The following is a 27267-nucleotide window of genomic DNA, read 5'->3' as shown; positions in this document are numbered from 1 at the left end:
ATGAAGCATTCTTACTCCAGTTGTCGGGTGGCTTGGATTTGGTGTTGGAGGCAGCCCTGGGCTTGCATGTCCTTGGTGGAGTGGGAGGGTGAGTTGAAGTGTTCAGCCATAGGGCAGTGGGTTCATTTAGTGAGTGCGTCTCAGAGATGTTGTGCAAGTTGGCATCCAGAGTCCCCAAAGTTGAGGAGACCACATCAACAGCAATGGACACAGTAGATGTGGTGTTTTGATATGCAGGAAAATCTCTGCCGGATGTGAAAGGATCCTTTGGGGTCTTGGACAGAGGTGAGGGGCGTGGTGTGGGCGTAGGTTTTACATCTCACACGGCGGCAAGGGAAAGTTCTGAGTGTGCAGGGTGGGCGTGGACCTAACGAGGGAGTCACGGAGGGAATGGTCTCTGCAGAATGCATATAGGGGTAGGAAGGGTGGTGGGTCTGATTGAAGGTGGTGGAAATGGCAGAGGATAATGTGCTGCATTGCCCTGACCCCAACCCTGACGTCTATTAGCAACAAGAACAACTTTGAGTTCCAACAGTACAGAAATATTCAATTGCTCTTGACAACTTCTCACAGTTTTCCTATAGAGAACCTGCACAGTTCAGTGGTCTTCCCTGCAGTATAACTAAAAGTCAGCACCTCTGCCATAGTTTCTAATTCTGTTTCTTTTGTATGCTCCTACAGGTATATTTTCAGTCCCTGTCTGTAGTCTTTTGAACTGTATTTCAGTGATCTATGTGCCATCTTAAGTGAGCTATCGAAAACCTTACAACAGGTCTCTCATGGTGGGCAGAATTGAATGTTAATACCAACACATGGAACTAAGTATGCCAAAAAATCAGTCAGAGATTACTGGCTTATTCAGTACAAAATAAAAACAACAATAAGTTATCATCACAATCACCAGAGAAAACCTACTAGGAAAACTAACGTGACCAAAGGCTGATGAGTCCTTCAGACCTGAGAGTCTTACAGAAATGGACAAATTTTCCTAGAATCGGGAAAGGTCCCAGCAGATTGAAAATCACAAATGTAACACCACTGTTCAACAAAGAAGGAAAGGAGCATGAAACTACAGGACAGTTAGTCAGTGTAACATACATCTTTAGGTATGCGACACAATTCATTCGTAAGTGGGTTTTAGCAAATTACAGTCTAGATTAGAGCGGTGCTTATTCAGGAATAGAGCTCATTCCTGATGAAGGGCTTTTGCCCAAAATGTTGATTTTCCTGCTCCTCAGATGCTGCCTGACCTGCTGTGCTTTTCCAGCACCACTCTGATCTAGACTGGTTTCCAGTATCTGCAGTCCTTGTTTTTACCCTTTAGCAAATTTACAATCAGGCAGAGTCAATATGGTTTTGTGATAGGTCAATTATGTTTGATTGAAATTTATTAGCATTCTTTGAGGATATGAAACATAGGATGGATGAACAGGACCAGCAGATATAGTGTATTTGGAAAAAAAAGGCATTTAATAAAACGTCACATAAAAGGTGAAGAACTCATGGCGTATGAGGTGATAGATAGAGTTAGGATAAGAAGGTAAGTTTCAAATTGGCTAACTGTAAACAGTCATGTGCCCCAGTATTAGTGCTATATTAATGATTTGGACAAAGTGATCCAGTGTACTGCAGCCAAGTTTGCTGCTGATACAAAAACAGGTCAGAAAGCAAGTTGTGAGGAAGATGCAAAGAATTTGCAGAGCCATAAATAAAGTGTGAGAACAAAAAATTGGCAGATGGAGAATATTGTGGAAAAACCTGAGATTCCTAGCTTTAGCAGGAAGAATAGAAAAGCACAACATTATTTAAATGAAGACAGACTGCAGAATGCTGTAGGTCAGAGGAATCTGGGTACCCTTACACACGAATTACAAAAAATGTTTACAGATACAAAAGTAGTTGCAAAGATAAATGGAAAGTTAGATTTTATGCAAGGGGTCAGAAAGTACTGCTACAATTGTACAGGGCATTAGTGAGACCACACTCAAGACTGGTTTCTGGAATGACAGTTTATCTTACCAAGGAAGGCTCAGCAGCTGATATTAATGAAACATACGAGATGCTGCAGGGTAGATGCCTAATATTTTCTCTTATGGGGAGAATAGAAACATAGAAAATGGCAGATCATACAATCTCAGTATCCCACTCCTGCTTTAGCCTCAAGGTCTACAGCCAAACTCTCCTTGAATATATCTAATGAACTGGCCCCAGCAGCTTCCTGTTTGAGAGAATTCCACAGGTTCACAACTCTTGTAGTGAAGTTCTTCTTCATCTCAGTTCTGAATGACTTAGGCTGTGACTCCTAGTTCTGGACGTTCCCAACACTGGGAACAATCTTTCCACATAGAATATAGAACAATACAGCGCAGTACAGGCCCTTTGGCCCTCTATGTTGCGCCGATTCAAGCCCACCTAACCTACACTAGCCCACTATCCACCTATCCCCCACGAGCCTATCCATCTAGCCTGTCCAGTCCCATCAGGATTTTACATGCATTCCACACATGTAGAACGAAGGGACACTGTTTTTAAAAAAGTCTCTCATTTAAGAAAAGTATATCGAGGAATTTTGTCTCTGAAGGTCATAATTCTTTGGAATTCTTTACCTTCAGCAGAATTGGAGACTGAATCATTAAGGCAAAGTTAGACAGACTTTTCATTGACAAAGGAATCAAAGAGCATAGGGAACATATAGCATGGGCTTTATTTACAATGATAGTCCATCTGACTACACATCAGAAGGTCATGCATTTAAAATTACCTTTAAGTGTCTTGTGGCACACTGATAGTGTCACAACTTCTGGGATAAAAGATCTGGATTTCAGTCCAACCTGCCCTGGACATGTGTCATAGCATGTCAGAATGAGTCGATTCTCACAGCTGCTTCACATAACACAATAGCTTATTAATAAGTCAACCAGCACATACCTTCCTTCTCCTCCCCAGGCTCCATTGGGTGTAACGACAACTTCTCGAATGGCATCCGTCTCACTGTTATAAACCATCAGTTTCAATTGCTTTCCTTCATAGCTTTCAATCAGGTTGAAAAAATCTTCAGTCTGGTTAATGAAAGATGTATTTCCTTTTTAAAGCAAAACCTTTCCCATTTCTTCCAATGTTTTTGACGCAAAAATCTCAATGAAAAGCCGAATGTGGGTGCATTTTAACCAAAAAACAAACGTTTTCCCATACAGATCAATTCGCAAAAAAAATACTGTTGAATTCTGTTGAGACCTATTTTGGAAAGAAGTGGTGTCTGCAGTACAACTGTTGAGTTAAGAATAATTATTCATTCACAGAATGTAGGCGCCATGAGGCAAGGCCGGCATGTACTGTTCATCCTCTAGCAGCCATCAAGGAAGAGGTGGTGAGCTGTATCTGAACCTTTGCATTCTACATGGTGAAATTATTTCCACAGTGCTGCCAGGAGGGAGCTCCATAATTTTGACCCAATAAATAACACATTAGGCACATGCATTAAGCTAAAGGACTCCTGAAGCAGATATCAAAGCAGGTATCCAAACCATACACAATCCTGACATGGCACTATATAAATGTTCCTTCACTACTGCTGGATCAAAATCCTGGAACTCCCTTCCTGATTGCATTGCAGGTGTATGTTTCCCCACACAGAAGATAACAGTTCAAGAAGGGAGCTCACCAACACTTTCTCCAGGGCATTTAGGGATGGATAATAAATTCTGGCTTAGTCAATGTTGTGAATTAATAATAAAGGTCAAAGTATGTGTGGCTCTGCAATTCTACAACCACAGGGATTCCTGCAGAGTTAGTGGCTGATGAAAAAGAAGAGCTGTTGCTCCCTTGAATAAGTTATTCCCTATTCAATTCCAAAATAATTTAGTCAAGGCATCGAGATGCTAAGCAGTTAAACCTGTAAGCAACTAAACAATGAATTCTCTGCTGCTGACAGCAAGGAGCCTTTTAAGTAAGTCAACTAAATGAAAGATGATCAACAGAAATGAGACTCCCTGTGTCTCAAAATCTGGCTAGATTTGCTGCAAAAAAGAGTCTCTGAGCTGACACATATTAGCTTTGACATTTCTGTTGGTGTTATCAGCAGACAAACCTGATGCATTTTGCATTGTGAGAACAGTTTAACATCAGCATTACAACGGGGCACAAAGAAATGCGGTGCAAATGTGTGATGTGTTACTCATCAATGTCAAAGACAATTTCAAATTAAACTTGACTTAACTAACCAAGGTGATGCATGATCTTCATCACCACTGCCCCAACCCTGGAAAAAACACCCTGAAAGTTTCAACATTTGCAGATGAGAATACAGCTGGATGTACTGTGAACTGTGAGGAAGATAGTGGCAGACTTCACGATGATATAGACAGACTGGTGGAATGGGTGGACACTGGGCAGAAGACATTTAAGGCAGAGAAATATCAAGTGACATTTTTTTATCAGAAGAACAAGACACGATGAAATAAAGGCCACATTTCTACAGGTGCTGTAGGAGTAGACAAACCTGGGAGGATGTGTGCAAAATTTTTGAACACAGCAGAACAGGTTGAGAAAGTGATTCAAAAGGTATACAGCTTTATAAATAGTGGCTGAGATTAGTGCTCTGTGCACCAAGTGTGGGGATAGGAAACCTCAGGGACGATCAACTCCCCATTCCAACCAGTGAAGCAGCTCACCAAATCAATCACCAATTGGGTACATTAAAGTGCTGACCAGCAACCTTTCTGTTCAATCAGAAATCTCAGCACTGAGGTCTCACCCCAACTAAAGCTGCCTACTAATAAAATTCTGGCAGTCTCTGGGACCTTAAAATTAATTCAGTGTTGAAGTACAGTGAGTGTCCCTGGTGGAAAAAGGCTCATAAATAAATTACATAGGAATTCAGAACAATTTACTACTCGCTCAAGAAATCAGTAAGAAATCCTCAACCCACACACAGCCATATTTCATTGAAATGTCAAATGGAGTTTGGTGCTACCCCGCTCACTTAATATTCCACTCCAGAAACATGAGCACATAATCGATGCTGATAGCTCACTACAGTAATGAGGAGATACTGCACAGTCAGAGGTGCTGTCTTGCAGATGACATGAACAGGAGGCTGCCTGCTCTCTCGGGCGGATGCTAAAGATCCCAGGTCACCAACAAGGGAGTTCTCCCAGTTTCCTTTCAACTATTCATGCCCCAACCAACACAATAGATTATCTCATGATTGCTCGCATTATATCTTATGGTGTCTCATTATGCAAAACAAGGCTTCTCTGGTTTCCTGATTTGACTCCAGAAATATCCACTGTCTCCACTGGTGAAACTTTTAAGCAAATTTCTCACTCTCTAGCAGGATGGCTTAGGAATTCTGGTCAGCCAGGAGCCAAGAATGCAAGTACGTTACAGCCTGACTGGAACCTAAACCCATAGGTAACAGTCTCAGACTATGGCATAAATGTATCCTCAAAGTTCATTACCTCTTGCAGCACTTGATCAGCGCCTATAATGTAATCAGTTTGTGGCTTCAGACCTGCCATGGCTGCTGGAGAATTTGGTTCAACATCCTGTTGAATGAGAAAAGAGAGAGTGAGAGTGGAGAGCATTGTGATGCTGCCTTTATCGATAAGCGTGACATTGTTTAGCCAAAGCAACACAAGTCCAATAAGACAAATTAATCTTATTTTCATAGAAAACAGAAATCAACTCAAACTCAGTAAAATACAGGAACACTAAACTGCAAACTCAACCTCATAATTCACAGGCAGCAACAATAATTCTCAGTTGCATTTTCTTTCTAATAAGATATATTGGTGATAATATACTCAAAGATTCAAATCCCAATACTGTCATGATGGGACACACTGATCCACTGCAGTACTCCTGTAAATCACAGTATTTTGGTCAACCTGGTATATAAAATGACCCAACTTTGTGGACCCAAAAACTTTTTTTGCATATTTTTTGCACAAATGTGACATGCAAATGAACAGCACTTTTCAGCCAGGTCATGCATTTGTAGTCAAACCTCACTTTTCCCTGCACAAAGACATGTTTTACTATGAGGTGACTTGTCAATTGCAAAGATGAACAGGAGTTTAATATTCTGTATGTTGGATGACGACGACGACGACGACATGTAAAAATGGCAAACCCCCCCCACCACCCCAGATCAGGGTTTCACCTTTAGTGTGTAAGTCAACATATGTTTTGGAGGCTCTCTTGAGGCTTAAGGACCAGCAACTATGGTAATCCATATCACCAATACTGCCGGGAAGTTGTTAAGCATTTTTGGTTGCCCGATGTTCTTGCTACCAGCTGCATGATAAATATGGTTATATTCTTGTATACGATGAGGTTATTGTTGGCAACGTCAGCATTTGTTGTCCATCCCAAATTATTGAACTGGGTGGCTTTCAAGGCCACATTAGAGGCCATTTAAGAGCCAACCACATTATAGTGGTTCTGATGTCATACATCGGACAGACCTAAAGGATGGCAGATTTCCCTCCATAAAGGACATTAGAGAAGGAAATGAATTTTACAATTGATATTAGCTGTCACGGTCACCCTATCGGAGACTAGTTTTATACTCCAGATGTGATTTCCAATGTTGAGTTGGAAATTGAACCGCGAGCCCAGAGCATTAACCTGGGTCTCTGGATTACAAGTCCTGTGACATTGCCACTATGCCACCATCTTCCCCACCGGGAAAGAACTCCAGAAATCAGACTAGATAACTCTTAGCTCAATCAACAACAGTGAGGTGAGGAAAATGGAGCAATGCAGAAGAGTTCACATCAGAGGAAAACAGTGTTTCAGCAGGTTACAGGGTTGAAGGTAATCCCAAAGGATAGAACATATGATGCAGAGCTTTACAGCTGTTGCTAACTTGGGAACTGCTGTCAGTGAGCACAGGCGTTGTAGGCTAAGGTGGTCTTGGATCTTTCAATGGAGAGCAGTGCTTCAGGAAGCTGAAGTATAAGTGGAAGGTGGGACTACAGCTAGGAGAGCAATGGAGTATTCAACCCTTCAAAAATTATCCCTTATTAAGAAACCAAAAATATGTATGGTTTATAACAATGTATTGTATTGACTTCACACTCGAGGCACTACCTTAAGTTCCTCTTAAACAGCTTGCATAATTTGTTGTTCACATATACTCACCAGCACATGCCAGATATGTTCATGGGCACCTTCAAAACTGCAGAAGCGAACACTTGCTCCCAGCAGACCCTGACCACCCCACATGTTATTGGGGATGACTTCCACCTCCCGAATCCTTGCAGCTTTCATATTATACACTTCCAGCTTCACTGGTTTCTCCACATTGACAACCAGCAGGTCTTTAAAAGTGTCATTGTCCTTGTTCTGGAAGGTGAAAGCATTTTTTAGACCACTTAACAGTTGATTAATTACAACGTTGCACTGGTTTTCTTCAAGAAACTGTAGATGAGCTGACAACATAGCTGTCAATTAAAAACTAATGAGGAATGCGAGGTGAGAGAAAACATGTCACACAGTGAGTCGTTAGGAACTGGAATCTGCTGCCTGGAAGTGTAGTGGAGGCAAGTTCAATTGAGGCTCTCAAGGCGGTATTGACTGATTATTGAATAGAAACAATGAGGGGGTTAAAGCAGGAAAATGGCAGGAGGAAATGGTGCATAGTTGAAGAGCCAGTGCAGACACAATGGGCCAAATGGCCTCCTCCTGCATTGTTACACTTCTGTGATTTTATCATAACCGTATAGCAATATCATAGCAGAGTTACTTTACAGTAGACTGTGCTTTGTCATAAAATGAAATCTTTCATAAAATTGTCAATAGTTAAATCTTGGACATATAAAATTTTCAAACTAGGTCCACTCAAACTGTGAGAAAAACTCATTGCTGAATTCTAGATTTTGAATCCTCAAATCCAGGTTACATCTCAGGTCATCATTTTGATGCACCAAATGTTGTGGTCACTGCTGACGATGATACCAGCAGTAGCAATACATGACAATACATTAAAAGTATCACAGAAGAGAATATGATTGGCTAATGCTTTCATATTACCCAAAGTGTGTTTCATTCAATATGCTTAGTGAAAGCATGAATTGTATGGGTTTAAAAGGTGAAATAAAACGTGTCTGTGAATGCCTCTTACACAAACAAGACTTACCAGTCTGGTATTTCCTATGGCCAGAATAAAATCAAAGAATGGCTCCAAGCCTGCAATTTGAGCTGGGGAATTATCTTGTATCTGCAATGAGAAAAGATAAAAATATTAAAAATTCCACACCAAAACCAGAATTCAATATTTTATCCTGGAACCAACTGTAATGTAAAACTTTTGAACATCGTTTCCCAATAAATTTTAGGTGCCTTTTTAAAAATTCAAAATTGTATCACTGATAGTCACAGGTGACGTGCGAGCAGACTGGAGGTTGGCTAACATGGTGCCACTGTTAAAAGGGTGGTAAGGACAAGCCTAGGAACTATAGACCAATAAGCCTGATGTCAGTGGTGGGCAGGTTGCTGGAGGGAATCCTGAGGGACAAGATGTACACGTCCTTACCTTTGGAAAGGAAAGGACTGATTAGGGATAGTCAACATGGCTTTGTGCATGGGAAATCATGTCTCACAAACTTGATTGTTATTTTTTTGAAGAAACAAAGAGGATTGATGAGGGCAGAGCAGTGGACGAGATCTATACAGACTTCAGTAAGGCATTCGACAAGGTTCCCCAAGGCAGACTAGTTAACAAGGTTAGATCTCATGGAATACAAGGAGAACTAGCCAATTGGATACAGAATTGACTCATAAGTAGAAGACAGAGGGTGGTGGTGGAGGGTTGTTTTTCAGACTGTAGGCCTGTGAACAGTGGAGTGCCACATGGATCGGTGCTGGGTCCACTATTTTTTGACATTTATAAAAAAAATTATTTGGATGTGAGCATAAGAGTATAGTTAGTAAGTTTGCAGATGACACCAAAATTGTAGGTGTAGTGGACAGCAAAGAGGGTTACCTCAGATTACAACAGGATCTGGACCAGATGGGCCAATGGGTTGAGAAATGGCAGATCGAATTTAATTCAGATAAATGTGAGGTTCTGCATTTTGGGAAAGCAAATCTTAGCAGGACTTATACACTTAATGGTAAGATCCTAGGGAGTGTTGCTGAACAAAAAGACCTTGGAGTGCAGGTGAAAGTGGAGTCGCAGGTAGATAGGATAGTGAAGATGGCATTTGGCACACTTTCCTTTATTGGTCAGAGTACTGAGTACAGGAGTTGGGAGGTCATGTTGCTGCTGAACAGGACATTGTTTAGGCCACTTTTGGAATTGTGCAAGCAATTCTGGTCTCCTTCCTATCGGAAAGATGTTGTGAAACTTAAAAGGGTTCAGAAAAGATTTACAAGGATGTTGCCATGGTTGGAGCATTTGAGCTATAGGGAGAGGCTGAACAGGCTGGGGCTGTTTTCCCTGGAGCGTCGGAGGCTGAGGGGTGATCTTATAGAGGTTTATAAAATCATGAGGGGCATGGATAAGATAAATAGACAAAGTCGCGTCCCTGGGGTGGGGGAGTCCAGAACTAGAGGTCATAGGTTTAGGGTGAGAGGGGAAAGATATAAGAGAGTCCTAACAGGCAACTCTTTCATGCAGAGGGTGGTACGTGTATGGAATGAGATGCCAGAGGAAGTGGTAGAGGCTGGTACAATTGCAACATTTAAAAGGAAACTGGATGGGTATATGAATAGGAAGGGTTTGGAGGGATATGAGCAAAAGACTGGCAGGTAGGACTAGATTGGGTTGGGATATCTGGTCAGCATGGAAAAGCTGGACTGAAGAGTTTGTTTCCATGGTGTACATCGCTGTGACTCCAAGTACAGCTGTGCAATGCACCATCTTACATACTAGCTCTCAGAGAATTTATGAAGAAAGTTCAATTTTTCTTATTTAGCTTTTTTTCTCTATTAACCTATTTTCTTAATCAACTTGTTCGAAGATGTTATTACACATCTCGGGAGTAGGTGGGACCTGAACCTGCACTTCCCTGGACACAACAACTGTGATTCAAAAGGGCCCTTAAAGAAAGTCCAAACATTAAAAAGGCATAATAAACATCTGTGCCCTATTTAAGTGAGCACTCACCTCTGATTATCAATTATGACGACTATCAATCAGAAACACATCAGTAAAATGCCCCATTACATAAGACCAAAAGACAGAAGTAGGTCAGCTGGCCTATACATTGCAAAGGGTGTTAGGGATTCCTCCACAGCTTGTACTTGCTTAATAAGAAGGCTGTTTCTAGAGGTTGACGTGTTGTAGTTGCACCAAGGGTGTAAGAATCTCAAGAAAAAGAACCTTAAACTTAGGATTGTTGGAAGTCATTCATCTCAGTCTCTGGACATCTCTGCAAGAGTTCCACAGAATAGTGCTCTTAGCCCAGTTATTTTCAGCTCCACTATCATTGCCTTCTTTCTATCATAACGTAGGAAGTGGGGACTTTCACTAATATTCACTATGTTCATTCCATTCTTGAGTCCTCAGATGTGAAAACAATTTCTGCCTGACTGAAGCAACATGCAGAAATTCACCAAGGCTCCTTAAATAGCACCTTCCAAACCATGACAGCTGCCACCTCAAAGATAAGGACAAGACACATGGGAGCACTCACCTCCAAGTAACTCACCAACCTGACTTGGAAATATATTACCAGGTTATAGTCCAACAGGTTTAATTGGAAGCACACTAGCTTTCGGTGCGCCACTCCTTCATCAGATGATTTGGAGCGGTGCTCCAAAAGCTAGCGTGCTTCCAATTAAACCAGTTGGACTATAACCTAGCGTTGTGAGATTTTTAACTTTGTACACCCCAGTCCAACACCAGCATCTCCAAATCATGGAAATATATTGTTATTCCTTCAGTTGAAGTCCTGGAACTCTCACACTAATGTCATTGTGTGTGTGTACCCCTTCACCAAATGGATTGCAGCATTCAAGAAAGCAGCTCCCCATCACTTCCTAGGCATCTTAGGGATGGAAAAAACCCATATCCATGTACGAATAAAAAAATTTCAGTGGTTCCTGTTCACAGACCAGTTGGGATGATTCTTCTGCTGATCAGAACACTGTTTCTTAGTCTTCTTTCTCCAAATGATTTCACTTGTTTGCAGCATGTATGTGGTGGCTGGTTCACACATTTAAGTCTCTGCCTTACAGGTAAAGAACACAGCTTACAGCAATAGCTGAAGGGGGTGGGAAGAGAGAGGAAAGAACTGGCTACCTTCAGATTGGATTTTTTTTTACTTCAAGGTGAAAACAGCTCCTTTGCCTCCAGGGTCCAATCGGTTTTGCCAAAATATTCACAACCTCAACCCAAGATTTTCAGTTACCTGAGAATAGTTGTTGTCAGGCAGAAGGTTTTTGCCATCAATAACTAGTCACTAGTCCAAACGCCAACCAGTTTCTTGTTGCTGGCAGAAACTCCACTCAGCCACAACTCCCAGCTTCAGGTCATTTGTAATCTTCTCTCAATACTGCTCAAACCAGCTGCTGGCTACACAGCACTTAACAATGTGTGTTAGGTTCCTTGCTTTTAAAAGGGCTGTAGTCCTTCAACAAATCCTTGGTTTTCAAAACTGTCCTTTTATCATTTCAGTCCACAATTTAAAATACTGAAACATAATTAAAAGACCAGTCTTTATGCTGCATTTATGCCTTCCCCCTCAATTGTATCAGCGCTATCTGTAATGAACAGAGCCACCTCTCCACCTTTCCTTGGCATCCTGTCCTTCCTAAATGTCATGTGTCTTCCCTATTCAGGTTCCAAACTGTCACATCCTGCACCTTCCCTAAAGCTGTAAGATTATGCATATTCATCTTTCTTTTAATGCTATATGCATTCATATAGTAAGTCTTTAATTTTGTCCTTTTTATATTATTTTTATGATCTCTAGCTTTACCGTTGATTTACTCAGAGATTTACATTTCAAACCCCTTCCATCACAGTCTATCATTTCCCATACTGTATTAAGAATTTGCTGTCTACTCTCGCCTCTACTCTTAGATTGATTGCATCTTCATAAATTTAATCACCTGCCCATACTACTCACTTTAAAATCTTCTCCACTTGAGTCCTTTAAATTGTGAATGCTGCTAAGGTCAGAATTCGAGGAGTGTAGGTATCTTTGATGGCTGGAGTTTGGAGGAATTAGAACTTTAAAATCAAATGTTACTTAAACAGGAAACAATGTAGATTAGTAAGAACAGGAGCAGGCTAGAATACAGTCAGCCATGTAGGGATAATATTCAGCTTACAGAGAGTATGATGTGGGACACCAGCCTGGAGCATGTCAGATCAATCGAGTCATAGAGATGTACAGCACGGAAACAGACCCTTCGGTCCAACCCATCCATGCCAACCAGATATCCCAACCCAGGGCTTTTGCCCAAAACGTCAATTTTCCTGCTACTTGGATGCTACCTGACCTGCTGTGCTTTTCCGGCACCACTCTAATCCAGACTTGAGTTTCGAGCATCTGCAGTCCTCGTTCTTACCGAGATATCCCAACCCAATCTAGTCCCACCTGCCCGCACCCAGCCCATATCCTTCTAAACCCTTACTATTTATATACCCATCCAGATGACTTTTAAATGCTGCAATTGTACCAGCCTCCACCACTTCCTCTGACAGCTCATTCCATGCATGCACCACCATCTGTGAAAAAGTTGCCCCTTAGGTCTCTTTTATATCTTTCCCCTCTCACCCTAAAGGTAAAAATAAGGACCGCAGATGCTGGAAACCAGAGTCTAGATTAGAGTGGTGCTGGAGAAGCACAGCAGTTCAGGCAGCTTCCGAGGAGCAGGAAAATCGATGTTTAGGGCAAAAGCCCTTCAATAGGAATAGAGGCAGAGTGCCTGCAGGGTGGAGAGATAATTAGAGGAGAGTGGGGGTGGGGTGAAAGTAGCATAGAGTACAATTGGTGAGTGGGGGTGGGGACATTCTAAACCTATGCCCTCTAGTTCTGGACTCCCCCACCCCAGGGAAAAGACTCTCTATTTATTCTATCCATGCCCCTCATGATTTTATAATTAGGTCACCCCTCAGCCTCCGATGCTCCAGGGTAAACAGCCCTAGCCTATTCAACCGCTCCCTATAGCTCAAATCCTCTAACCCTAGCACACCCTTGTAAATCTTTTCTGAACCTTTTCAAGTTTCACAACATCTTTCCAATAGGAAGGAGACCAGAATTGCTCACAATCTTCCAACAGTGGCCTAACCAATGGCCTGTACTCAATACTCTGACCAATAAAGGAAAGCATACCAAACACCTTCTTCATGATCCTATCTTCCTGTGACTTCACTTTCAAGGAACTATTCTGGAGCTAGCAAAGGAATGACAATGTAGATGAACTGTAAAAGGGGGCAAAGTCATTCAATGTTACAGAGATGGAAGCTGGCTTTCTTAATAGTGTGCTGTCAGATGTGTGGTCAAAAGCTTGGGAAGCCACGTGTTTGAAGAGCCAGATTAGTGCCTACAGTACAGGGTTCGATCCCAGTTCTGGCTGAATTAGATTCATATCGTGCCTCCTTGCTGTAAGTACGGTGGAGGTGGTGATGTGTGTTGGACCTGCCTCTGAGCAGAGAATTCAAGAACAAGTCAGAATTGACAGGTGACAAATCTGGACCTCTCAGTCTCAGGCTAACACTGTTTATTCCATTTTGGATACAGTGATTGGAGTTTCTAGCAGCCATGCACAAGTGGACACCAGTCTTGCTCCTTAAGTAATGCACAGGGTTACCTGTTTACATAAATATCCTGGAACTCCTGCCCTGAAACTCGACAGAAACACTGGCAGAGATTGTGATGAGATGTTGTAAATTTTGTCAGGTGCACTCTTGGTCACAAGATTCCAAGGTTCAAATTGCATTCTCGGGCTTTCGAGCCAAAAATGAGATGACACTCCAGGACAGTTCTTAGCGAATGCTGCATGGTCAGAAGGGACACTAAACTGAGTCCCTATCTGTCTGTCAGGTGGATTCAAAAGATTTTGTGGCACTTATTCAAAGAACAACAGGTGATGTCTTCCCACAGGCCTGACTAATAAGTGCACCTTGGCCAAAATACACAAATCCTATCACAGATTTATGGACATGAGCAGACTGTTCCTCTCTGAAGTGGAAGCAGCAAAGTCAACCTTGATCTGAAGGAACTGTCTAAGATGCTATTTGTGAGAGTTTGTTCAGTACAAATTGGTTGCTGCATTTCCTACAGTACCATGACAGCTATAATTCAAAAGTATGCCATTAACTGCAAAGAACTTTAACACGTCCAGTAATGGTGACAAACAAGATATAAATGCAAGCATTTCCTCCACAGCAACCAAGCCCTCTGCAAGAAGATTGAGTTACACTCTTCCAAGTACTGAACGTGATTATAGTCAAAAGAGCTGTACAGCACAGAAACAAACAGTACAGCTCATCCATGCCAACCACACATCCTAAATTAAGAGTGATTGGGCATGACATGATTGGATTGTAAATTTAATCCTCAACATTAATTTCTTAGGCTATTTCAAACTCGCTGACACTTCTTCCACTCAAAGCAAAAACCCATTTATTAATTTAGTTAATTAAAATCAAAATGCTGCAGTTGCTGGAAATGTGAAATAAAAACAAAGTGTTGGAGAGAAACTCAGCAGCAAATGGAGACAGAGAGGTAGCGTTCCAAGTTCAATATCAGAAAAAAGTGAGGACCGCAGATGTTGGAGACCATAGTCGAAAAGTGGTGCGCTGGAAAAGCACAGGTCAGGCAGCATCCGAGGAGCAGGAGAGTAGACATTTCAGCATAAGCCCTTCATTTGTAATTCAATCATCCTGATGAAGGGCTTGTGCCCAAAACGTCGACTCTCCTGCTCCTCGGATGCTGCCTGACCTGTTGTGCTTTTCCAGCACAAAAGTTAAAAAATCACACAACATCAGGTTATAGCCCAACAGGTGTGTATTTGGAAGCACTAGCTTTCAGAGCACTGCTCCTTCATCAGGTAGATGTGGGACAGGACCGTAAGACACAGAATTTATTGCAAAAGACTTTTTGCTCCACAGCTACCTGACGAAGGAGCAGTGCTCCGAAAGCTCGTGCTTCCAAATAAACCTGTTGGACTGTAACCTGGCATTGTGTGATTTTTGTCCACCAGTCTAATATTGGCTACTCCACATCTTTTCCAGCCCACACTTTTCAACCAAGTTCAGTATCACTCCTCTTAAGAATGATTCCTACTAATTTTCTATCTATATGCTTTATTTGCAGATATCTCCACTCTCTGCAATTGGATCCTCAGTTTCCTGACCCACAGACCACAATTAGTAAAGACTGGGGACAATATTTCATCCTCACTAACACTCAACACTGGAGCCCCCCCAGGGGTGCATACCCAGCCCTCTACTGTACTTGTTGTATAAACATGACTGTGTCACCAAATACCAGAGTAATGCCATTTACAAGTTCGTTGATGACACCACCATAGTCAGTCAAATCTCAGATGGCGACGAATCAGACCAAAGACGGGAGGTGGAAGACCTGGAAAAATGGTGCACTGAGAACAAACTAGCTCTCAATGCCGGCAAAACCAAGCAACTCATTATTGACTTTCGGCGGGATGCCCCCTCCACATTAACAGCACAGAGGTGGAACGAGTGGAGTGTGTCAAGCTCCTGGGAGTGGTCATCAACAACAAGCTTTCTTGGACTCTTCTTGTGGACAGACTGGTTACAGAGGCCCAACAACATCTATTCTTCCTCAGGCAGCTGAGGAAATTTGGCATGACGGCAAATACCCTTGCCAACTTTTATAGGTGTGCCATCGAGTGTATTCTGTCTGGATGTATCACACTCTGGCATGGCAGCTGTACCATTCAAGATCGGAGACAGATACAGAGAGTGGTGAACTCGGCCCGGACAATCACAAAGGCCTGCCTCCCATCTACAGAATCCATCTACCAGGCCCGCTGTCAAGGAAAGGCTGCCAGCATTCTCAAAGATCTGTCCCAACCTGGCAATGTTTTTCTACAACCTCTACCATCAGGGAGAAGGTACAGAAGCCTGAACATACGCACCAGCTGCTTTCTACCCTATAGCTGTTGGAATACTGAATGGGCTCACAAACTCTTAACATTCGCCTGTACCTGTAATTTTGCTTTTCCAGCAATTTAGCTTTTATTTACTTATCAATGCTATTTAACTAAGGGATCTGCCTGCATTGCTCACAAGATAAAGCTTTTCACGTACACGTGACAATAAATTCATTTCAATTCAATTACTTCTATTAAAACACACACATAAAATTTTCTATCACGCCTGTTGTGAGACATCTCTAGTTGCGTTACTGGTTGGTTTCTGAAACCCACACAACCTCTCAACTGCATTTTATTTAAACACACAAACCTCAATCCTATGATTGCCAAACATAACCTAACATTTCCTTTAAGAAATCTAAGCTGACTGTATCAATTAACCCGCACATTTCCAGATGCTGACTGGTTTCACCTTGAATTATGGATTTTGAAGTTTTACAGACACAGACAAACTTCTGAATAGTTACCTGACAAAACGTAACATTTTTTTAAACAGGAGATGCCACATCAGCAATCCTCTAGACCTCAACATTGGAAGTTTCTGTGGATCTGTCGCCCCCATGCAAAGCAATGGAATACTGTAAAATCTACCAGATCCAATCAAACCAAAAATCATTTAAATCTTAACTTTATCTCAAAGTGAACGCGTGTATAACAAACAAAATATCATACAGTCTGTGTGAAGTTATCAGCCCTTAAATGAATGCACTCAGAAAGTAATCGTTTGTGCCACTTTAGGAGTTTAAGTGTGCATTTTGGAGCGGGACTCGTTTTAATTTTGGAGGGAAAAAAAATTAAAGGAAAATTTCTTTAGCAGTTAGCCCACGAAGCAATCTCATGAAAGGGATAAATGTGAAGGGATTAAATAACGAGGACAGGTGAGGGCGTGTTGTTATGTTTCTAACACGAGGATAGCAACAAGATCCCAGGGGCAGCTCAGTCACTTCTGACTGGCTCCGGGTCTCAAGGGACAGGGCCAGGGCCCCCCGGAGGATGGGATAGGGACAGGGACAGGGACAGGGCCCCCCGGGGGATGGGATAGGGACAGGGCCCCCCGGGGGATGGGATAGGGACAGGGCCCCCCGGGGGATGGGATAGGGACAGGGCCCCCCGGGGGATGGGATAGGGACAGGGTCAGGGCCCCCTGGGGGATGGGATAGGGATAGGGACAGGGACAGGGACAGGGACAGGGCCCCCCAGGGGATGGGATAGGGACAGGGACAGGGACAGGGCCCCCCAGGGGATGGGATAGGGACAGGGACAGGGACGGGGCCCCCCGGGGGATGGGACAGGGACAGGGCCCCCCGGGGGATGGGAAAAGGACAGGGCCCCCCGGGGGATGGGATAGGGATAGGGATAGGGACAGGGACAGGGACAGGGACAGGGACAGGGACGGGGCCCCCCGGGGGATGGGACAGGGACAGGGACAGGGACAGGGACAGGGACGGGGCCCCCTGGGGGATGGGACAGGGACAGGGACAGGGACGGGGCCCCCCGGGGGATGGGACAGGGACAGGGACAGGGACGGGGCCCCCCGGGGATGGGACAGGGATAGGGACAGGGACAGGGCCCCCCGGGGGATGGAATAGGGACAGGGACAGGGACAGGGACAGGGACGGGGCCCCCCGGGGGATGGGACAGGGACAGGGACAGGGACAGGGACGGGGCCCCCCGGGGGATGGGACAGGGACGGGGCCCCCCGGGGGATGGGACAGGGACGGGGCCCCCCGGGGGATGGGACAGGGACAGGGCCAGGGACAGGGACAGGGACGGGGCCCCCCGGGGGATGGGACAGGGACAGGGACAGGGACGGGGCCCCCCGGGGGATGGGACAGGGACAGGGACGGGGCCCCCCGGGGGATGGGACAGGGACAGGGACGGGGCCCCCCGGGGGATGGGGACAGGGACGGGGACGGGGACGGGGACGGGGCCGGGGCCCCCCGGGGGACGGGGACGGGGCCCCCCGGGGGATGGGACAGGGACGGGGCCCCCGGGGGACGGGGACAGGGACAGGGACAGGGACAGGGACAGGGACGGGGCCCCCCGGGGGATGGGACAGGGACAGGGACAGGGACGGGGCCCCCCGGGGGATGGGACAGGGACAGGGACAGGGACGGGGCCCCCCGGGGGATGGGACAGGGACGGGGCCCCCCGGGGGATGGGACAGGGACAGGGCCAGGGACAGGGACGGGGCCCCCCGGGGGATGGGACAGGGACAGGGACAGGGACGGGGCCCCCCGGGGGATGGGACAGGGACAGGGACGGGGCCCCCCGGGGGATGGGGACAGGGACAGGGACGGGGACGGGGACAGGGACGGGGCCCCCGGGGGACGGGGACAGGGACGGGGCCGGGGCCCCCCGGGGGATGGGACAGGGACGGGGCCCCCGGGGGACGGGGACAGGGACAGGGACGGGGCCCCCCGGGGGATGGGACAGGGACAGGGACAGGGACGGGGCCCCCCGGGGGACGGGGACAGGGACAGGGACAGGGACGGGGCCCCCCGGGGGATGGGACAGGGACAGGGACGGGGCCCCCGGGGGACGGGGACAGGGACAGGGACGGGGCCCCCCGGGGGATGGGACAGGGACAGGGACAGGGACGGGGCCCCTCCCGGTCTCCCCGGCAACATACACAATGTAATTTCCTGATGTACCGGCCCCACCGGAGTGACCTCGAACGACCGACCCCGGCCTCTACCCACCCCATAGACGTGGTAGCCCTCGCTGCCGCTGCTCTGGGAGCCTCCCATCCTCGGACTCGGTGCCCCTCCGCTCCGAACCTCCAGGGAGCCTCGCCCCCTTCCGCCGGACTCCGGAAACATCGCCCCCTTCCGCTGGGACTCCGGAAACATCGCCCCCTTCCGCTGGGACTCCGGAAACATCGCCCGCTGCCACTGATCTCCGGAAACATCGCCCCCTTCCGCCGGACTCCTTAAACATCGCCCGCTGCCGCTGGTCTCCGTAAACATCGCCCCCTTCCGCCGGACTCCGGAAACATCGCCTGCTGCCGCTGGGACTCCGGAAACATCGCCCCCTTCCGCTAGGACTCCGGAAACATCGCCCCCTTCCGCTGGGACTCCGGAAACATCGCCCCCTTCCGCTGGGACTCCGGAAACATCGCCCGCTGCCACTGGTCTCCGTAAACATCGCCCCCTTCCGCCGGACTCCTTAAACATCGCCCGCTGCCGCTGGTCTCTGGAAATATCGCCCCCTTCCGCTGGACAGCAAAATGTCGCCCAATTCACTCCCCGCAAGTGACTTGAGACAAAGTTAAAAATGACACAACACCAGGTTATAGTCCAACCAGGTTATAGTTTAATTGGAAGCACTCGCTTTCGGAGCGCTGCTCCTTCATCAGGTGGTTGTGAACTATCGGCTTGTAAGACGCACAAACTTATATGTGTATGTGTGCATGTAGGTGTGTTTTGGGGTGAGGTTATGGGTGTCGGTGAGAGAGTGTGTTATGTTTAAGTATAAAGGGATATAAGTCTGTGAGAGGGTGTGTGTGAGAGTGTGGGAGTGTATGTGTGAACGGATGTAACAATCGTATACTCCAAAGCCACCTGCTGAAGGAGCAGTGCTTTGAAAACTAGTGCTTCCAAATAAACCTGCTGGACTATAACCTGGTGTTGTGTGATTTTTAACTTCATCAGGTGGTTGTGGAGTGTAAGATCATAAGACACAGAATTTATAGCAAAAGATTACACTGTCATGCAACTGAAATGATTTATTGAACAAACCTGGATTGTTCAGTACCCACGGGGATAGCCTCAACCGGGACCTTAGATTCATGTGACACTCCAGGTGAGCCCACTGCACCATACACTCTTTCTCACACACACGCAAACTCCTACGGTCCCACACACTCAGGCAGACCTTCTCTCATACACAAGCTGCCCCCCATACACTCACATATACACCCTCCACACTCACCCTTTCACAGAGTTATACCCCATTACACTCACACACTCTCTCACAGACACTCACACACCCCCACACACACAGCCACATGCACACAATCACTTGGTCTCCACTAGACACACATATAAGTTGTGGGGTGAATTTTACTTGCAGAATTTCATTTTATTTTGCTCAAAAACTGCATATATCCATGTAAGATTCTGTAAATCCCACTTTAGAAATAGAATCAGTCTGACTTAACATTGGGACACAGACAGACTTTAACTTCACACCTTCAATACATTACCTGAGCTGAGATGGCACCTATTATTTAAAAGTTATCTTTAGAATGTAACTTTTAAAAAGTTCTGGAATTTATATATAAAGGAACTGAAACATGATCAATCTAAATGATTAAAGACGTAAGCTAAATTTGTTTAAACTTCAATCCTGTTGCTATAAATTCTGTGTGTTATGATTCTGTTCCACAACCACCTGATGAAGGAGCAGTGCTTTGAAAGCTATGCTTCCGAATAAACCTGTTGGACTATAACCTGGTATTGTGTGATTTTTAACTTTGTCTACCCCAATATAACACCAGCACCTCCAAATCATGGGTAATTTAACATGGTCAATCCACCTAACCTACGCATCTTTGGAACTCTGGAGGAAATCCACGTAGACACAGGGAGAATGTGCAAATTCCACATGGATAGTCACCTGAGGCTGGAATTGAACCCAGGTCCCTGGTCTTGTCAGGCAGTAGGGCTAACCACCATGCTGCCCTCTAACTCAACAGAATAGGTGCCAAAATTACTGGTTCACTTATTGACTTTGCCAGATTCAGCCTGCCAGGCTTAAAATTTAAAATTCAGGTAAACCCAAGAGATGGCTTTCAATCACATTAAGGGGTGCATTCTTCATGCCAACCAACCCAATACACTCCTCTCATGCAGTATAAACATTTGTTTTCCCCTTAAATTTGTATTCTTGAAAATTGTCCTAGTGAGTGCACGATGATAAGCTCTGACAATACCCAAGCTCTTCTTTCTTTCCACTTTCCAAATGGCCAGTCTTTGTATGGGTCCCTTTCTCATTATCTTCCATCTTTTGTGTGAAATTTTTAGCGGAAGGTTCAAGAACCAGAGTATCAATTTCAAGTGAATATGACAAAAGACATTGTCTGACCCAAGGGTGTCACTCTTATTCTGATAAAATCTGAAGTTGTCTTGGGGCAGGGATGTATATATTAATCAATTGAAACCCACACCCCAATTCTAATGGATTAAAGACTTAATAGCTATTTAGGTTTGTTCAATAAATTTGTGGAAGTAGTATGACCCTTTGATCTTTTACTATAGTTTCTGCATCTGATGTATTCTCTCTCACTCACTGCCTGAGGAAGGAGCAGGGGCTGCAAAAGCTTGCAGTTTCAAATGAACCTGTTGGACTATAACCCATGTGATTTTTGACAGAAGGAACTAAGTTTCTGTTCAGTGACTGGAATCTGGAACACACATCTGGAACGTAGAGCGGAGGCAGATTAAATGGCAGCTTCAAAAAATGAGCCCTTAAAAAGAGAACTTCGTGCAGGGACGGGGCCGGGGAACAGCATGGAAGAGGGGCTGACAGCTGGTTCTTCAAAAGAATGACCCCAAGTACGAAGGACCTGTCTTATGGTTGAGGACTTTTGAGTTATAAAGTCAAACAGTATAGAAATAAGCTCTTCAGCCCATCATGTCTATACTGACCAACAAATACCAAACTACACAAATCCCATTTACCTGCACTTGCTCCATAGCCAGCTACGCTCTCATGTTTTAAGTGCTCACCCAGGTGCTTCTTAAATGTTGTAAGAGTACTTACCTCCATCACGCCCTCAGGCAGAACACATACACATATATATATCTGCTCCAAGAAAAACAAACCCAGTCTATTCAGTCTCTCCTCACAACCAAGACTTTTCAACCCAGGCAATATCCTGGTGAATCTCCTCTGTATCCTCTTCAGCGCAACCACATTCTTCCAATAATGTGGCAACCAGAACACAACAAGGTATTTTATCTGTAACCTAAAATGTTCATAAAGTTGTAACAAGACTTCCTTGCTCCTATATTCTGTGCCTCAGTTAATGAAGGCAAGCATCCCATTTGCCTCAGTCACCACTCTGCCTACCTATGTTGACACCTTCAGGGATCTATGGATTCGTGTGGTTGCACTGTTCCTCAGTACTCTCTAAGAACCTACCATTGTTGTGTATATCCTTCCCTTGTTAGACCTCCCAGAATGTATCACCTAACACTTATTGGGATTAAATTCCATCTGCTATTGCTCTGCCCAATTTACCAGTTGATTACTATCAGATTGTAACCTGAGACAATCCTCCTCATTATCATCAACACCACCAATTTTCATGCCATCTGCAAAGTTATTAATTATATCTTCTACATTCACATCCGAGTTATTAATATATATAACAAACAGCAAGGCTCCCAACACCGATCTCTGTGGTACACTGCTGGTCATAAGCTTCCGATTACAAAAACAACCCTCCACCATCACCCTTTGCCTCCGATTTGCAATCTGATTTTGGATCCAATTTGCCAACTTGCCTGGGATGCCACAGGCTCTTACCTTTTGAACCAGCTTTTCATGTGGGATCTTGTCAAAGGCCTTTCTGAAGTCCACGTAAACCATATCAATTGCACTACCCTTGTCAATATGTTTACTCACTTATTCAAAAAACTCAGTTAAACTAGTCAGACAGAATATTCCTTCAGTAAATCTGTGCTGACTGTGCCTGACCAATCCCAGCCTGAGTGTTGTTCAGTCCTGTTCTTCAGAAATTTTACAATAATTTTGCCACCACTAGGAAACTCTCTCACTCTTATTGAAGAGGGAGTGAAATGAAGTTCACCAGAATGATTCTGGTTTGGCTTGTTCTGAAGGTGGATTTGAATCATTAACTCTGTTTCTTTCTCCACAGATTGAAGGTAGATATCTTTGCTTCCGTACTCAATCCTTTCAGGGTCTCTTCCACCTAGCAAGCTGGTTTAAACCCTCCCCAACTGCACCAACAAATATCCTGACAGGAATATTAGTGATACTTCGACATACCATCCTGGAGTCACACCTAGAGCCACAGAAATGCCTGCGTGTTCCCTGATTCAAACTCCTTTCATTATTGCCCTCCACTATTCTTCCTGCCACTGCCTCCCACCCCGCCTATCAGTGTAGCCACTCATAGTGTCACAGACCTGGTGTTGTTACTTTTCTCTGAGGAACCATCACCCTCACTAGTATCCAAAATGAAATCTCAGGTAGACTTAGGGGACCCCTGCATTACCTACCTGATAGCTCTAGATCAGTTGGCAGTCACCTATTCTTTATATGCTGGCATGTTCCTAAACCTGTGATGTGACCACACCTTTAACTGTACTATTTACATAGTTCTCAGCCTCTTGGATATTGCACAGCAACTCTAGACATGACACAAATTCTGAAATCTAGAGCTCAAGTTTCAGCAGTTGTAAATACTTTCTGCACACGTGTTCATTTAGTTTACGTAAAAGTGACCATGCCTCCACATTTCACAATATAGATTTTCCACATGGCCGAACTGCACTACTATACCTTAAGCTTACTTTTGGACTTTTGAATGGATGGCCAAGAAGTCCAGTGGTGGAACTCGAACCCAGAGTCTTCTGGAATGCTATAACTCTGCCAAAGACCCTCCGGAAGCTCTGTTAATCACTCTGCCATGGACCAATCATTCTCCCCAAATATTTCTACTGTCCTTCCATAGCCTAATCATTCTCTTGCTTTCTGTCTAACCCTCTTGTTATAAACCAATCAGGTGGCTCTTCCTGTCTAGTGTTTGTCTATTGGTACATTATTCCCTTGATCTTCTCCAAACCCCAATTATAAACCAGACAGATTCTTCTTCTGTACCACGTTCCACAAATGGCCAACTATTCTGTTCCATCTCTGTCCAGTTTCAGGTTACAGGTCCATTCTGTGGCTGGTGTTCTTCTATGGGTCAGTCATTCTCTCGCCCTCTGTCCCAACCTCTGGTTATACATCAATCACTATACCTCGCTGTCTAGTGTTACGCTCTTGACTGATCATTTTCTTTATTTTGGTCCAAATCCTTGGTTATAGACCAATTAGGTACCCTCTGCGTCTGGTGTTCTTCAATTGGTCCATTCTTCCAGCTACGGGCCAATCATTTGCTTGATCTTGGCTTAACCCTCTGGTTCTGGGACCACTCAGAACCGCTCCTTAGCAGACGTGCTCCCACATTCTCTATCCAATTCTTCGCTGCCGACCAATCACCTCTCTCCTTCTCCGTCCAGTGCCCTGCCCTTAGCCAATGAGCGACGTCACCCCGCGTCCTGTTGTGTAGCAACAAGCAGCTGATTAGCAACAGAGAGAAGCTACAGCTGGTTCAGCAGATTGCAGGCAAGAGGCAGTGTGCGGAAGCCTAGTTATAGAACATGCTTTCTACTTTACGCAAATACTGTAACGTTTTTTGTTTAATATTAGTCATAGTCACTGTCACTATTTATTATTATTTCCTTTTCCTTTTGTTTTTCTAACGGCAGGATTTGGTGGAGACAAGCAAAAGGAGCTAATCTCTCAGTGTGAAGGATGGCTGAAGTCGAGCCCATCACTTTGGTAGGTTGTAGCGCCAATAATGTGTTGTTTCTATTCCATTCGGTCAGGTTATTAACTGTAACACTGGTTAAAGAGATAGATTTAGCTTTTCTGATCAGATGATATCATCTTGTGGTTACTTAATCCACTCCAGCATCCTAGAGCACGTGAGGATTTTAGAGACTGATTTTCATAAATTATCCTGGATTTCTCAGTTGTAATTGTTCATTTAGAATTTCGGAGACTATGGCAAAGAATGAGGCCATTTGGTCAATGGTGTCTGGTTCTGTGCTGTTATCTACATTAATTTGAAAGTTTCTTTGCCACATCCTGAGGAAATCATTTTTTTTAGATTCCCTACAGTGTGGAAACAGGGCCTTTGGCCCAACAAGTCCACACCGACCCTCCGAAGAGCAACCCACCCAGACCCATTTCCCTCTGACTAATGCACCTAAGACTATGGGTAATTTCCCATGGCCAATTCACCTGACCTGCACATTTTTGGACTGTGGGAAGAAACCAGAGCACCCGGAGGAAACCCACGCAGGCATGGGGAGAACGTGCAAACTCCACACAGACAGTTGCCCGAGACTGGAATTGAACTTGGAACCCTGGTGCTGTGAGGCAGCAGTGCTAACCACTGAGCCACCATGCTGCCCCTGGAGTTATAATTCCTGCCAGGATTCCTCCTCATGTAATTCACATGTTCAAAAATCAGAGAATCGTAAGGCATGCAGGGAGGCCATTTGGCCCATCTGAGTTATGTTGGTCAATGATTGAAATGAGCTTGAAGAAAATGCTGTCTCATATATTTGATATATTGTTTCTCCATAATGATTAACTCTTTCGATGAACTGCACCAATGATGCCACTGAATATTGTATCATTTCCCTTTGTCTCTCTTTTGTGTAGCATATAAGAGCAGAACACTCTGAAAATTTATAGTGTGATATGACATAGGAGAAGACCAATTGGCCCACCATTCCCATGCCAGCTCATTGAAAGAAATGCTTTTTATTCATTCATGGGATGTGGGCATTGGTGGCTAAGCCAGCATCACCTTCCAGTCACTAATCCCGAATACCAGTTAAGGGTCAACCACATTGTTGGGGGTCTGGAGTCTCATGTTCATCAGTCCAGGTAAAGATGGCAGTTTCCTTCCCTAAAGGACAATAGTGAACCAGATGGGGTTATCAAACAATTGACAACAGATTTACGGTCATTATCGTGGTCATCTTAATTCAAATTTATATTGCATTCAAATTCCACCATTTATCATGGCCGGATTCGAACCAACATCCCCACAACATTGCTGGATCTTATTGAGTTATAGAGTCATAAAGATCTACAGCACAGACTTCGGCCCAACATGTCCACACCAGTCATAGAGTCATAGAGATGTACAGCACGGAAACAGACCCTTTGGCCCAACCCATCTATGACAACCAGATATCCCAACCCAATCTAGTCCCACTTTCCAGCACCATATTGCCCATATAGCTCCAAACCCTTCCTATTCATATACCCATCCAGGTGTCTTTTAAATGTTGTAATTGTACTAGCCTCTACCACTTCCTCTGGCATAGTGGTGCTGGAAGAGCACAGCAGTTCAGGCAGCATCCAACGAGCAGCGAAATCGACGTTTCGGGCAAAAGTCCATCACCTCACTTCCTCTGGCAGCTCATTCCATACACGTACCACCCTCTGTGTGAAAAGGTTGCCCCTTAGGTCTCTTTTATATCTTTCCCCTCTCACCCTCTAGTTCTGGACTCGCTCCACCCTAGGGAAAAGACTTTGTCTATTTATCCTATCCATGCCCCTTATGATTTTATACACCTCCATAAGGTCACCCCTCAGCCTCCGATGTTCCAGGCAAAACAGCTCTAGCCTATTCAACCTCTCCTTATAGCTCAAATCCTTCAACCCTGGCAACATCCTTATAAATCTTTTCTGGATCCCTTCAAGTTTCACAACATTCCTTCTTATAGGAAGGAGACCAAAATTGCATGCAATATTCCAAAGGTGGCCTCACCAGTGTCCTGTACAGTCGAAACATGACCTCCCAACTCCTGTACTCAATACTCTGACCAATAAAGGAAAGCACACCAAACACTTTCACTATCCTATCTACCTGCGGTTCCACTTTCAAAGAGCTATGAACCTGCACTCCAAGGTCTCTTTGTTCAGCAACACTCCCTAGGACCTTACCATTAAGTGTATAAATTCTGTTGAGATTTGCTTTCCCAAAATGCAGCACCTCACATTTATCTGAATTACCTAACTATTCTAATATTGAATGGCAGGGGACCCAAAATTGCTGAATAGTTTGTTCCTGCTCCTAATTTGTATATTGCTATGTCCATGTCTGTTCTAGTTTTCTGAAAGGCCAGGTCACTAAGTGCTATCATCCCACCTTGACCTTGTATCCCTGTCCATTCTTCCTTTTCAGATAATAATCAAAATTTCCACTTGAATGCCTTGATTGAAGGCACTCTCAGGCAAGGAATTGCGGGCCCTAAGTCTATGACCTCTTTTTATTCTTCATTCATGGGTTGAGGGCGTCACTAACTAGGCAGCATTTATTTCCCAGAGGGAAGTTAAGAATCAACC

General features: G+C 44.8%; 2 protein-coding genes across 3 annotated transcripts in view; one reads left to right on the top strand and one right to left on the bottom strand.

The window, feature by feature from the left end:
- The window catches only part of gorasp1b (golgi reassembly stacking protein 1b), a 37808-nt gene extending 18848 nt beyond the window's left edge, over window positions 1-18960 (bottom strand). For both annotated transcript variants that reach the window (XM_072576294.1, XM_072576295.1), the window contains exons 1-5: window positions 18804-18960; window positions 8144-8224; window positions 7147-7350; window positions 5460-5546; window positions 2929-3059 (exon numbers count right to left, since the gene is read on the bottom strand). In XM_072576294.1, coding sequence (XP_072432395.1) covers window positions 2929-3059; window positions 5460-5546; window positions 7147-7350; window positions 8144-8224; window positions 18804-18953 — 653 coding nt within the window. In that variant the 5' untranslated portion in view covers window positions 18954-18960. The remainder of the gene's footprint in view (window positions 1-2928; window positions 3060-5459; window positions 5547-7146; window positions 7351-8143; window positions 8225-18803) is intronic.
- A 5491-nt stretch (window positions 18961-24451) lies between these two features.
- The window catches only part of LOC140480288 (tetratricopeptide repeat protein 21B-like), a 127076-nt gene continuing 124260 nt past the window's right edge, over window positions 24452-27267 (top strand). Inside the window, exons 1-2 of the mRNA XM_072574992.1 lie at window positions 24452-24474; window positions 24606-24678. Coding sequence (XP_072431093.1) covers window positions 24652-24678 — 27 coding nt within the window. The 5' untranslated portion in view covers window positions 24452-24474; window positions 24606-24651. The remainder of the gene's footprint in view (window positions 24475-24605; window positions 24679-27267) is intronic.

This window comes from Chiloscyllium punctatum, chromosome 8 (genome assembly GCF_047496795.1).
Source record: "Chiloscyllium punctatum isolate Juve2018m chromosome 8, sChiPun1.3, whole genome shotgun sequence".
Classification (NCBI taxonomy): domain Eukaryota; kingdom Metazoa; phylum Chordata; class Chondrichthyes; order Orectolobiformes; family Hemiscylliidae; genus Chiloscyllium; species Chiloscyllium punctatum.
Note: the sequence above shows the minus strand (reverse complement) of the source record. Positions and strands in the feature narration are given on the sequence as shown.